This window comes from Scyliorhinus torazame, chromosome 17, assembly GCF_047496885.1.
Source record: "Scyliorhinus torazame isolate Kashiwa2021f chromosome 17, sScyTor2.1, whole genome shotgun sequence".
Taxonomy (NCBI): Eukaryota; Metazoa; Chordata; class Chondrichthyes; order Carcharhiniformes; family Scyliorhinidae; genus Scyliorhinus; species Scyliorhinus torazame.
The window spans coordinates 121485414-121499469 of NC_092723.1; the positions used below are offsets into that span (position 1 = coordinate 121485414).

The window sequence follows — 14056 nt, forward strand, 5'->3', positions numbered from 1 at the left end:
AAAATCGATGTCCGGTTTTGGATGCGTTTAGCAGGGGGCGTTTCTCAGCGGTTGCAGTGCCAGGAAACAGCGCTATTCAACGGCATTTTGCCGCTTTTTTGGGCCTCGGGGAGTTTCTCTCTGCCGAGGCTGCACTTGAGCTGAGCCCAGCAGGAAAGGCTCCTTGCAGATTGGGGTGCCATTTTATCTGGCTGCCCTGATTCCCCACACCGTCCTCCCCCACCCCCCAGGTGCTACTATGACTGGTTCACATTTGTGGAAACCATCGCTAAACAGCACCCAGTCGAGGTTTCCCAGGAGTGGCCGTTAGGTCGCAGGTGCCGGATGAATCCCGCGAACGCATATTTAAATGCTTTAAATATGGAGATCTAGATCACGCCCAGTTAAATTATTAAATTTTGTTAAATCCAGCGAGGTGTTTGAGCGTAGCAAATCGCTCGAGAGGCCTTGTCGGGCACCAAGTCGGGCGAAACATAGCCGCTGGCTGAATCACACCCATACCCAAAATCAGCGGCAAACTACAATTCACTGCACCGGGATCAGAGTTAGAACCCAACCCTGCTGACCTTCTCGGCTAAAACATCAGGCTCAACACAAAGCAGAGAAAAGACAACAGGGTAGATGACACTTCTTGGCTATGAAACCAAGGGCTGGATTTTAACCTGGAGTTCAGTTTTGTGCAGAAGTTGGTATTTTGTACAGCCCGGAAAACCCAGGCGATTAGGGGTTGGATTTACCGCTCTGGTTGAGGAAACACAAATCAGGGCAGTTCCCATGTCCGCCAATCCGAACACATCATAGCTGCCATATTTTCATCTCCTACAGACATGTACGGGAAAAGTTTGGATCTGTCGCCTCCAAGCAGACCTGAGGCAACTTTGTAGAAGAGAGAGTGCCAGGACAGGCTGGTTAAAAGGCTCACCACAGCTCTCTAGGCTATCTGTCCACCTACATTGTTTTTATGCCACCCCTCAACCTCCCATGTCCCCTCCATGCCATTAATACCCACCATACCCTCTCCATGTCTCCTCTTAGCCCCAGGAACATCCCCCACCCCCCCATACTGCACATATCCCTCCATTCCCCTCATACTTACACACATTCTCCATGCCCCCTTCTCCATGTATCCGGCGTAACCAATCACCCAGTATCCATTATGGACAGAGCTTAGGAGCCATGTAATAACAGTAGCCTTTGAAATGGATGTGGAATAAATTCAACCTTCAACAATCTAGTAAAGGTGTCACTCAAACGCAAAGTTATTCATACTGCACAGAAAAAAATCTTTACATTCTTTGTCATAAAGTTAAATCCCTTCAGTTGGTCATTGAGATGTAAACCCATGCATCTATTCAGAAACAACATCAAAGATATCCTTTGACCCCTTAAGCTTTATACACAGCCAGCTGCTGACCAAGTGCTTCATCAGATTTTAAAACTCAGCCAAGCTTTCGTAATGAGCTCAGCTGTAAAACAAATCATTACAGCTCCTGATGGCCTGCCGTTTAAAGAATTCAAGGACGGTGGCAGGAAACCAACATTGCGAGGGGGGTGATGGTTGGGGGTCAGAAGGTGTTTGAGGTGATGGACAGATTGTGGTTTCTGCGTTACTTGTTCAGCCTGGAGGAAGTGATCCTGCTCCTCCTAGCCCACAAGCAGTGCTCGAATGGCACTTACCAGACCCTCTCACCTCTTTTCAGCTGCTGAGTTTCCCAAGGCTTACGAAAACCGGACAACTGGAGTTAAAAATAGAATGACATTTAAAATGGAAGTGCCTTATTATCATACTTAAATGATCAACTTGCTTCCTGCAAACGGGTTGGTCAGCCACCTCTTGTCTGATCTACATTAAAATTGAAAATGGGCTGGTTCAAAGCAGAGGAAGATTTTGTTTCAGATTTCTTGCATTTGACTTGCCCCAAACCACCCGTTTTTGTGTTTTAAAATTCAGCTCCACCAACAGCCAACAATGATGGTATCCACCAGGAACAGAACTTAACGTTTTTTTAAAGTAGCTTAGGGCAGCACGGTAGCATTGTGGATAGCACAATTGCTTCACAGCTCCAGTGTCCAAGGTTCGATTCCGGCTTGGGTCAGTCTGTGCGGAGTCTGCACATCCTCCCCGTGTGTGCGTGGGTTTCCTCCGGGTGCTCCGGTTTCCTCCCACAGTCCAAAGATGTGCAGGTTAGGTGGATTGGCCATGATGAATTGCCCTTAGTGTCCAAAATTGCCCTTAGTGTTGTGTGGGGTTACTGGGTTATGGGGATAGGGTGGAGGTGTTGACCTTGGGTAGGGTGCTCTTTCCAAGAGCCGGTGCAGACTCGATGGGCTGAATGGCCTCCTTCTGCACTGTAAATTCTATGAAACAACCACTCTCCAGCTTTTGATCATTAGTGACATTCTCACCTAAATAGCATATTCAGCCTGATTGTCACGTGAATAAGGGAACAACATTAACCATTTTCCGACTCTCTTGTGTTGCTATTGAAGCCCACATAGGTGGGGTGGGGTAATATGTAGGTTTAGTAAAACAATCTGTACCTGGAATAGAAAACCAGTATCTAATGTGAATAAGGATACCCATATAAATGATGATTGTATGAGGTACAAGAACCCCTTCCCACCGACTAAACACATAGTGCTCATTTACTCCCTGAAATTCTCTGTATTGATTCATAAACAATGGGTTGGCACGGTGGCATAGTGGTTAGCACTGCTGCCTCACAGCGCCAGGGACCTGGGTTTGTTTCCGGCCTTCGGTGACTGTGTGGAGTTTGCACATTCTCCCCATGTCTGCATGGGTTTCCTCCGGGTGCTCCTGTTTCCTCCCACGGTCCAAAGATGTGCAGGTTAGGTGTATTGGCCATGCTAAATTGCCCCTTAGTATCCAAAGGTTAGGTGGGGTAACTGGGTTATGGGGTTAGAGCAGTGGAGTGGGCCTAGGTAGGGTGCTCTTTCAGAAGGTCAGTGCAGACTCGATGGGCTGAATGACCTCAATTTGGATTAGCTTAGGAGGTTCTGGCTCTACATGCTTCTCACAGAGAACTGGCTCTTTTTTGTTTGTAAGTTTCAGGCATTGAGGGGGGGGGGGGGGGAAATCAAATTTTATTCATGTGTGTTGGAAACGCTACAGAACGTTTTGCTTGTGCACTCAAGTGTGGATACAATTTTAAATTTATTAACCTGCAAACCACAATGAATGAAGTTTTAGTTGCGGGTTGAGGTGTGAAAATCCTTATTAAAGGCTGTATATTGAATTTGATAACGTACACTGGAGCATGAAAATGTTTCTCAAAGGTGAATTGTGGTCATGCTTTCCGCAGGGAAAACAAGCTGCCCTACAAACCTGGGACAGCGCCAGGCATTGAATGCACTGCATTCTTTTCAGATTTTCAGCAGTTCAGTTGGAATTAATCAAAATAAAGTGATCTCCAGCCAGGAGCTCCTGCAATGACAGTGCTGCTTTGGGAGACAGAACCAGTAGTGAGGATTTTTTTTCTTTGTCTCCCTTCAAATTTTAGATTCAGAAAACCGGACTGAATGGAAGTCTTAGAATTCCTTTGCTTTGAGGCGGTGCTCAAAGGAAAACTACCTCTTGAACTTAATTTTCCAGCTGAAGCACTTTATGATAAAGTCGGGGTGTGAGCAACAGCGTGGAACGGGTGACCCATCACACTTGCGATTCATCACGTGGAATCGGCAGGGTAGCACAGTGATTAGCACAGTTGCTTCACAACTCCAGGGCCCCAGGTGCAATTCCCGGCTTGGGTCACTGTCTGTGCGGAGTCTGCACATTCTCCCCGTGTCTGCGTGGGTTTCCTCTGGGTGCTCCGGTTTCCTCCCACAGTCCAAAGATGTGCCAGTTAGGTGGATTGGCCACGCTAAATTGCCCTTGGTGTCCAAAAGGTTTGGGTGGAGTTGCTGGGTTACGGGGATAGGAAGGAGGTGTGGGCTTGGGTAAGGTGCTCGTTTCAGCGGCCAGTGCAGACTTGATGGGCTGAATGGCCTCCTTCTGCACTGTAAATTCTATGATTCTATAAGTGTTGTCTGTTTTCTGACTTTCCTGTAAAGCAGTGGAGCCAAGTGCTTTGCCCGATGCCAGGGAGGGACAAATCTACGGGATTGCCATCCCCCGCTGCTCCTATGTGCCCCTGGTTATTAAGCAACTTTGACGGAAAACTTGCAGCAGGCCAAATATCGTCTTTTGGGCGGGAGACAACGCATGATGGTGGGGTGGGGCGTGGAATAGAAACAATTGTTTCAATTCAGTAGAGACAACAGCCAAGTGTGAGCCACGTTGCCAGGCAGTGTGAGGTTTGGGTGATAGTGAGTGTGAACTTTTCTGTCATATTGTGATCAGTTAGGAATTGTACATTGTGACCTGTGCTTTATTGTTAAGGTTACAAGAAACTACAAAAAGATTTGGAAGATGGCTATATCACGTCAGGGGATTCCTTTTACGTTCGTGCCAATCTGAATATTTCTGGACAGACAGACAGCTGCTCGATGTGCGTGAAGTGTGACGAGATCATCCACGTTTTAGACACGATGTACCAGGGCAAGTGTGAATGGCTTTGTGCTCGAGTTGATTTATTCTCTGACAAGGATTTGGAAAAAGGCACCATTCCCAGCTACTGCAGGTAATTGGAATTTGAGTCCAACGGGTCAGGCTTAGAAAGGATATTTCAGCACCAGATAATGTCGACCATGACAAGCTTCACCACCTTGTCCAGAACAGTAGAACCAGAGAACATGGCATATGCTTGACAGGGAAGGAGTGAGGGTGTGCTGCGGAAAGCAAGTGGTCAGTCTGTGGAACAGGGTCACTCGGGAGATGATGGAAACAGATAATGATGACTCATTGAAGAGCAAATCAGATTTATTTCAGAAAATAACATTTTGGGAAACGGTGAGTGAGTAATTTGAGGCATAACAAGATAAGTGTAACATGCTTTGGAGCAACAAGGGCGGGATTCTGCGCAAATCGCCGGGGCGGGAAAAAAACGGCGCAAACCCTGGCGGGAACCACTCCGGCGTCGAGCCGCCCCAAAGGTGCGGAATCCTCCACGCCTTCAGGGGCTAGGACGGCGCCAGAGTGGTTTGCGCTGCGCTGGCCAGCGGGAAGGGGCTTGGCGCCACACCAACCGGCGCCGAAGGGCCTCCGCCGGCCGGCACGAGTGGGTGCATGTGCGGGAGCGCCAGCGTCTGCTGGCGTCATCCACACGCATGCGCAGGGGGGGGGGTTCATCTCCGCGTCAGCCGTCGTGGATTGGTACAAGGCTGATGCGGAGGAATAGAGTGCCCCCACGGCACAGGCCCGCCCGCGGATCGGTGGGCCAGATCGCGGGCCAGGCCACCGTGGGGGCACCCCCCGGGGCCAGTTCGCCCCGTGCCCCCCCCCCCCGAGGACCCCGGAGGCCGCCCACAGAGCTGGGTCCCGCCAGTAGGGACCAACCTTGAATCACGCCGATGGGACCCTCGTTAAATGGGCGGGACTTCGGCCCATCGCGGCCCGGAGAATTCGGGCGGCCACAGGGCCTATTGCATCTCGCCAGTCCCCGCCATTCTCCGAGGTGGGCAGCGCGATTCACGCTGGGGCGATCTTTGGGGGGCCAGAGAATTCGGAGGACAGCGGGGGCGGGATTCACGCCGACCTCCTGCGATTCTCCAACCCGGTGGGGGGTCAGAGAACCCCCCCCCCCCCCCACCCAAGGTGATTTTGGATCTTTGTTTCCTAAAGCTTTCCAGCACTGTTGCAGTCTCGTATATACAGATTGATTGATGTGATAGGTCAACAACTCCAATATTGTTGTATCATATGACTACCAAGATAAATCCACTTTTTAAAGATTACTTTATTTCAGTGTGTCATTTTGCTCCATGTATCATGATATTTTCTTTGATTTTAACAACAAAAAGTGGATTTCTACTTGAAAGAAACATTTGCAGGACTGTGGGGAAGGTGCAGGGGGAGCGCAACTAATTGCACCGTTTTATTAAAGAGCTGGCCCAGGCACGTGGGTAAAATGACCTCTTGCTGTGCAAGCTGGATGGACCTTGATCTATTTTCACCTAGCAGTTCTTATGTTCCTACCTTACTTACCACCTGAAAACCAGGAGAGGAACAAATAGAATTTCTGGGTTGTTTGGTGCCACAATTGGTAAATACATTCAATCCAATCATCTGAAGTGTTCCAAGAGCCATCCCTCGTCTGCTGAGTTCGCAGACCTCAACTGGAGCAACAGTGGAGTCAAGGACACCACAAATAGTAGGGCAGGTCAGGCAAATGCCTTGCTAGTTGGGACATACAAGGTGCTTAAAAAGATCGATGCAGTACCTTGCAGAACGAAGCTGTAACAAACACCATGAAAATCAGTGCCAAACATGCTGATTGCACTCATTACAGAGAAACACAGCAGCTAATTTTCAAACAGCAAAGGTCCACAAAATGTAAACTCTGCTCTATTGGTCAAGGGTTAAATTGGCCAGGACAATGTGAGAACGCACAGACTCTTCTCTGGATATTGCTGTGGGAGAGCAGGCAGGGCCTGAGTTTAACATTGCCTCTGAAAGCATTGCACTGAAATGTAAGCCTAAATTATGTGCTCAAGGTTTTAGAGTGAGGCTTGTACCCACGGCTTTCTGACTCAGTGATGAGAATGTTATCACTGAGCCAAGGCTGACACCTAATAGTGTTGTATTCCTCCTGCATGTCTGCCATGTAATCAAAATGTGCAGCGCACAATAGGCTCATAAGATATAAATGTGAACTCTTCAAAATCCAATTTTTAAAATTCCTGCAGAAGGCAGATAGTGCTGAATTCCCAATTATTTCCTCCGTAGCTTGAAGGAGTCAATCTGTCAACAGTTACAACATGCAAAACACATCACCTTACTGAAAGCCACCAATAAAGGTCTTTGGATAAAGGCCAAGGTAGGACAATCAGCCAATTAGAATGCATTGGGTAGCACACCACAAGAACAGTGCATTCGGATTGGCTAACGAAAACCGCACAGCTCGGTTGCCACCGCATCAATGTGAGAAATGTAGAAATTGGGCCCATCATGCCCCTCCTATCTCTTTTCCTTGTTTAAAAACTAAATGAGCATTAAAAATGAATGCAGCACCATCTAGAGGAAAAGCAAAAGCAAGTCAGCAATGAGAAGCTGAAATGGAATTTAATCTCAACTTATTTTCTCAGCACCCCATCCATCTCCAGAATGCTTTGAGTAGAACCTCAATGGCCTGGATGAATAATCTTAGCTCATTAGAAGATGGCCTTGGTCATACTGGCTAAACATCTGTTTAGGCATCAGTGCTTTTTACTAATCAATACAGCATTTAATGGGAGACGTGATTTCTGGTATCTTCCTGGCAAATAGGTGAGAGAAACAATTGAGATGCTTACCAGTGTTAGCAGCAAAGTAGGTATGTCTATTTTTTATATTCATTCATGATCTATAAGGTGAGGTAATCTACATTATATTCATACCGGCATTTTTTTTACTTTTGATAAACACATTCACAAAGTGGCACGTTGAGAGTGTGTATAATCATTGAAATATACAGCACAAAAGGAGGCCATTCAGCGCATCATGCCTATGCTGGCTCTTTGAATGAGCTATCTAATTTGGCACATTTCCCCTTCGTCTTCCCCCTCATCCCTGCATATTTTTGATTTCAAGCATTTACCCAATTCCCTTCTGAAAGTTACTTTTGAAACTGCCCTTTCAGACAGTGCACCCCAGATCACAGCCACTCATTGTGGAAACAAAAATTCGCCTCATCTCCCCTCTGGTACGTCTGCCGTTTTTTTCCGAGAGCTGGTCAGGATCATCCTGGTTCAGTATCGGGTTTACTGAGTGTGTGGTCCACTAACATGCACAGTCATGGCAGAATAACAGCCAGCTCAGGCCTGACATTTGCTGAATCTTTTAGACTGGTGTTTCTAAAAATGACAGCAAGGTGGTGCATTAGGACAGGATTGAGAAGTCACTGATTAATTGTTTTCTTTTACTGTTGATTTTGGTGCCGTTTTGTGTTGCAAACAGTTAGATTTAGTGCACTGTGGTTACATGTACATGTCGGTTTCCTCTTGAAGCAGAGCAATTTGTACGAGATTACAATTGTGGTCTCCTTGCTGAGCCGTTAGCTCGATCAAATGAGGTTCAAAATAGTAAAGTGTGATCATATCACGCATCCAGACACAGTCTTCGCACAGTGCCAAACACCAATGAGCTTAGGCCCACACAGCCTAAGTGCCTTGCAAACTGAAAAATTGCAGTTTCACACAAACACAAAAGAACCTAAACATAAAAGTAGGAACATCATCCTAGGTTTTATTTTAGTTAGTGAATACATTCAGAAGGCATTCCACATGGCATCTCACAAGAGACTTGTTAGAAAATATCAGGCATGTGGCATCAGAGAAAATGGATAGAAAGTTGGTCAAGAAAAATAAAAGCAAGCTAACTTGTATTTATGTAGCAATTTTCAAGACCTCAGGATGTCCCAAAGAGCTTTACAGCTAATGAAATATTTCTGAAGTGAAATCTTGGTGTTACATACGAAAGAAAGAGTTAAGAAGAATGATGTGAGAAAGATTGGGCGTGATGCATCCTTGGGCTTAGTGCAGGATCCACCTTTTGTTCTCAACTGGTGGATGTTTTGTTTTTGGGTGTAGGGAGCACAATCTCAAAATTTGCTGCTGCCCCAAAAGCGGGAGGTTTTGAAGATACCGAAGAAGGATGTTAAAGCATTCATCGACATATAGGCAGGTTAGCAGAATGGATAAACAACTGGCAGAGTCAATTTTATGTAAACAACTGGGGGGTGTTAGGTGAATTGGACATTCTGAATTCTCCCTCCGTGTACCCGAAAAGGCGGCGGAGTGTGGCGACTAGGGGATTTTCACAGTAACTTCAAGGTAGTGTTAATGTAAGCCTACTTGTGACACTAATAAAGATTATTATAATTATTTTCAGAGGGAAGCAAGGATTGGAAGTACACACTGAATGAAAAAGCATTAAAGGATGTGAATGGCCCAGAGTTGAAATAAATAAACTCCTAAAATGTGCAAGTGCGGATAAGAAAAAGTCAAAAGGCCCATAGCATTTTTAATTTTAACAACAAGGACATAACAGTGTACTTATATAAGGCTCTGGGTTAGGCCTGATTGTATAACTCTTGATAGTCAGATTTACCCCCCCCCCCCCCCACCCCCTCCCAGTTTTCAATTTTTTAAATAACTAATAACCCAAAATCAGAGGGCAGCCCATTCTTGGCAATTGATGGCTGGTTCCCTCACACAGGCAAGTTGTCTTAAAACACATGGCTCTTGCTACATAACTTATCTCTTGTGTAGGAATTTGCGCTTATAGTTTGAATAAAACACCACTTCAAACTTGTGATATTTATAATGCAGAAACCAGCAACAACAAGGCAGCTGATATTATCCTAATGCATCCCTGTCCCCACCCCACTCACAATCTTCTGATTGCCCAGAGAGAAAGTGATGAATGTATGGCGGCAAGTGATGAATCAGAAATAAATTTTATTTTTTTCAGTATGAGCATGTGCTGATCCCTATCCATTGGGAACATGAAAACAACATAAAAAAGAATGTCCCTGAGGAGCCTATCAGCTGGAGGTAGAGACCAGCAGGTTTTTTTATTCCAGCCATCTTTAGAGTTGTAGCCAGAAGATATGAGGATTGTGATTTGTGAGTGATCTAAAATACAACAGCATTATCAAAGGTGAAACATGCTGAGATCGCTAGTGCTCAGCCCATGCCTTATCTGTGTAATCCTCAGCCTTCATCATTCTGTTCTAGAGCTCAGCAACTACTCCTGGTGAAGATTCAGAGATTGATGTACCGCAGCAGCAGAGATGAGACAGACAATCAATATAGCACACTCCGAGGATTATGGGTCTGTCTTTCTTTCACTCTGAATAATTTATACTGTTTCATACAATCAATTTCCATTAGGTGAATAACCTATTTTGCCTCAAAACTTCTGCCATTTATCTAAATTGTTGACATTACAGAAATCTATGTATACTTTGGTAAAATACTTAGCACGCATTGGACTACAGAGAAGTAATGCATCACAATCTTCAAATCCCTTGTTCTGATTTTAACTTTTCTCTATTTTGAATAGTTTCGAAGTGCACGTTCTGAGAGCAATGCCGTTGTTGTATTTAAGTTCAAACAAGCTGTTTTCCTTTTGAAATAAACTATAATCATGCTCATTCAGTAACGTAAATATTTTTCACTATTTATCAGTGAGGTGTGCCAAGAAAGTAAGAACTTGGGAACGGAAAGGGGCCACTAAAAGCTCAACTAGGCATCTTTTTGATGGAGCAACCCAGCTAATTCAAATATCCTCCTTTCTATTGTACCTATCCCCTAACGTTCGATCTCTGAGCTGCAGAGAAAAGAATTGTCAGGTTTCTTCTTCATCATGAAGGCCTCAGTTAAGTCACCTCGAAGACTTTCTCTTTTCAAAAAAAAGCAAGACCCCCACTTCCTCAAGCCCACCTCTCGGTGCAAACCCCTGATGCACCAAAATGTGTAAAATCTTTCATAAACTGGCATTCGTGAGAGTGACAGTTTAAAGTGAAGTTCTCAGCTTCCAAGGTACAGTAGCACTGCAGGAAGCATCTGTGGCACTTGCATTGCAATTAGAAGGTTAACAAACCTACATCCCTAAATATATTGTTTAACTGATTTGAATTGTCAATAAATGACTTCATACTGTACTATTTAATTTTCTCAGGGTGCATTAAGTGGGGGTTCACTTTTTGTATTGTATTCTCTCGTTCCTTGCATTTATATATTTTGTAGATATTTACAGGTTTTTGCGGCAATCCGTTAAATAAGCTATTGAATTTTTGCCAATATATCCGAAAGTATTATGGGTTTCCATGCAGCTGTAGGCATGTAATGGTGCGTGCAGAATAATAGATTGGTAGGAGGTAACTACAAGGTACTTACAAAATCGAAGGGTTGAAATAATGCTGTAAACTATGAGAGTAAAATTAGTTTAACTTGTCCAATGAAGCAAGGAGACAGTGCAATTTATTTAAGCCACTGTAGAACTTGCAGGAAACAATTGGCTAGTTACCGTGAATTGGAACTCCGCCAGCTCAACTAATTAGCCCATCCAAATCTGTTTGTGATTTTGTCTCTTGCAGAATTTTTTGCAGCCTGAAGAACAACCGCCCCCAATTGACCCCAGAGCACCCCGTCTCTCACGAGCAAGCATCTTCTTCGGTCAGATTTTACAGGTGATTATTTCATGCACTTTGGAGGCATCAACCATTGCATACAATTATATAGAATTTGTGGTGCACAAGCTGGCCATTTGGCCAATTGATTCTTTTTTTTATTCTTTGGTGGGATGTGGCTATCGCTGACGTGCCAGCATCTATTGCCCATCCCTAATTGCCATTGAGAGGGTGTTTAAGCTTCACACAAATTTAATCTCACCCCTCTTTACCTAACTTTATTTACCTAACCATAAAAAAAACACTATTCCTTTCTCCCTGACATGCTTCCCCAGTTTCCCCTTAAATGCATCAATGCTATTCACCTCAACTAGTCCCTCTGGTAGCGAGTTCCACATTCTAACCATTCTCTGGCTCAAGACATTACCCCTGAACTCCTTGTTTAATTTATTAGTGACTGTCTTATGTATTTATGAATCCCCAACAAAAAAAAACACCTACTCTATCAACATAATCTTAAAAATTGCTCTCAAATCATGCCTCAGCTTTCTCTCTTTTCAGAACAGATCCCCAACCTGTTTGACCTTTCCCAATGGATTTAACCTCTCAGTCCTGGTTCCATCCATGTAAATCACCTTTCTCTTCTCTTACAATTAATGTTTTATCAACATGCCCTAACATTGCAGTGATGTGAACTTTTTATTGTGTGCATAGCAGAAAGATAGATAACACAGTGGACTGAGTCTGCATTTCTATTTGTTCTGAGTGTGGGATGCTGTTGCCCAAGGTTAACAATTAGCTCTTAACGACAGTGTATTGCATTAAAAACCATGCAGGAACATGGGAACAGGAGAAGGCTATTCAGCCCCTGGAGCCTACTCTGCCAGTTAACTAGATCATAGAATCTCTACACTGCAGAAGGAGGCCATTCAGTCCATCTTGTTCGCACTGACCCTCCGAAAGAGCACCCAACCTAGGCCCAATCCCCTGCTCCATCCCTGTTACCCCCATCTAACCCTTGGATACTTAGGGGCAATTTAGCGTGGCCAATCCACCTCAACTGCACATCTTTGGACTGGGAGAGGAAACCGGAGCACCCGGAAGAAAAACCACGCAGACAGAAGAACGTGTAAACTCCACACAGACGGTCACCTGAGGTCAAAATCAAAACCAGGTCCCGGCGCTGTGAGGCAACAGTGCTAACCACTGTGCCGCCCATTTATTCACCTCGGCTCCATATCCCTCGATATCCTTTCTTAATCCATGAGACTATAACCTGAGGCAGCCATGGTTTCTTGTTTATTCCAAAAGGGAGTAAACAAAGCTGGTTCGACCATTACATTTAGGCTCAAACTAATAAATTAACTTATTATGGGGGGGGCATGGTGGCGCAGGGGTTAGCACTGATGCCTAGGCACTGTGGACCCGGGTTCGATCCCGGCTCCGGGTCACTGTCTGTGTGGAGTTTGCACATTCTCCCCGTGTCTGCGTGGGCTTCACCCCCCACAACCCAAGGATATGAAGGGTAGGTGGATTGGCCACGATAAATTGCCCCTTAATTGGAAATAAATAATTGGGTACTCTAAATTTATTTTTAAAAATATTTTTTTCTGAGTAAGCTAATCCTGAAATAGTAAAACACTGATGTTACAAATACTTAGGAAAGAGTAAAGATAAAATCACGCTCCAAAGAGTTAAAATGTTTTCTATAAAATATATTTTTTTCAACTGTTAATTAAACAACAAGGCTTTTGGATTTAACAGTTGAGGATGTTCATTGATACAATAGCTGTGGCCAGTTCATGCACAGTTCATGCACACCAGAAGGAGCTTAGCTGCTTATTATACTGAACTGAAACCAACACATGAGAGAAATCTCTAGGATTTAACTAAAAGTCTCTGAACAAAAAGCTGTCAATCAATCAAGTTCAAAAACCCTGTTGTGAGAAAGGATTCAACAAATAGATATCCACATCAGATCAAAGCCTTGCATATTCAGTAATGCTTTAACTTAGCATTATTTGATTGAAACCCAGGACAAAGCTTCTGCATTTTGACTACTTTACTGCTTAAACAATCGGGCTCAGACTACTAGCCTGTCCTCCATAGAATTGAAAACACCGAAACTGGCTATTCAACCCAAACAGTCAATACCAGTACATATGTTGCACACCGATGTTCTCCATTTTACTTAATTTAATCTTATTGGCATACCTTCTATCCATTGCTCCATCATGTACTGATTTAGCTTCCCCTGAGATACATATAAGCTATTTACCGGAATCACTCTTTGGGGTAGTGAGTTCTGCATTCTAACCACTCTCTGCAATTCTTCCTTATTAGATTTATTTGTGACTACTTTATGTTTACTATAAATTATGTTTTGGACAAGGGAAATCAGCTTAATCTTAACTCTAAATATCTCAAAACAGAATGGCATAAAATAGAACCTCTTCCTTTATTTGACATAGGATGAAACTTGGGGCGTCATTCTCCGACCCCCCGCCGGGTCGGAGAATTGCCGGGGGCTGGCGTGAATCCCGCCCTCGCCGGTTGCCGAAGTCTCCGGCACCGGATATTCGGCAGGGGCGGGAATCGCGGCGCGCCGGTTGGCGGGCCACCCCCGCGATTCTCCGGCCCGGATGGGCCGAAGTCCTGCCGATAAATTGCCTGTCCCGCCGGCGTGGATTAAACCACCTTTTGAACGGCGGGACAAGGCGGCGTGGGCGGGCTCCGGGGTCCTGGGGGGGGGCGCGGGGCGATCTGGCCCCGGGGGGTGCCCCCACGGTGGCCCGGCCCGCGATCGGGGCCCACCGATCTGCGGG

At 45.1% G+C, this 14056-nt stretch overlaps 1 protein-coding gene across 3 annotated transcripts in view; it reads left to right on the forward strand.

Annotated features, from left to right (window-relative positions):
- Positions 1–14056, forward strand: part of card11 (caspase recruitment domain family, member 11) — a 367235-nt gene that overhangs the window by 294579 nt on the left and 58600 nt on the right. For all 3 annotated transcript variants that reach the window (XM_072480962.1, XM_072480964.1, XM_072480963.1), the window contains 3 exons: positions 4400–4640; positions 9835–9931; positions 11199–11291. In XM_072480962.1, the coding sequence (XP_072337063.1) occupies positions 4400–4640; positions 9835–9931; positions 11199–11291 (431 nt within the window). The remainder of the gene's footprint in view (positions 1–4399; positions 4641–9834; positions 9932–11198; positions 11292–14056) is intronic.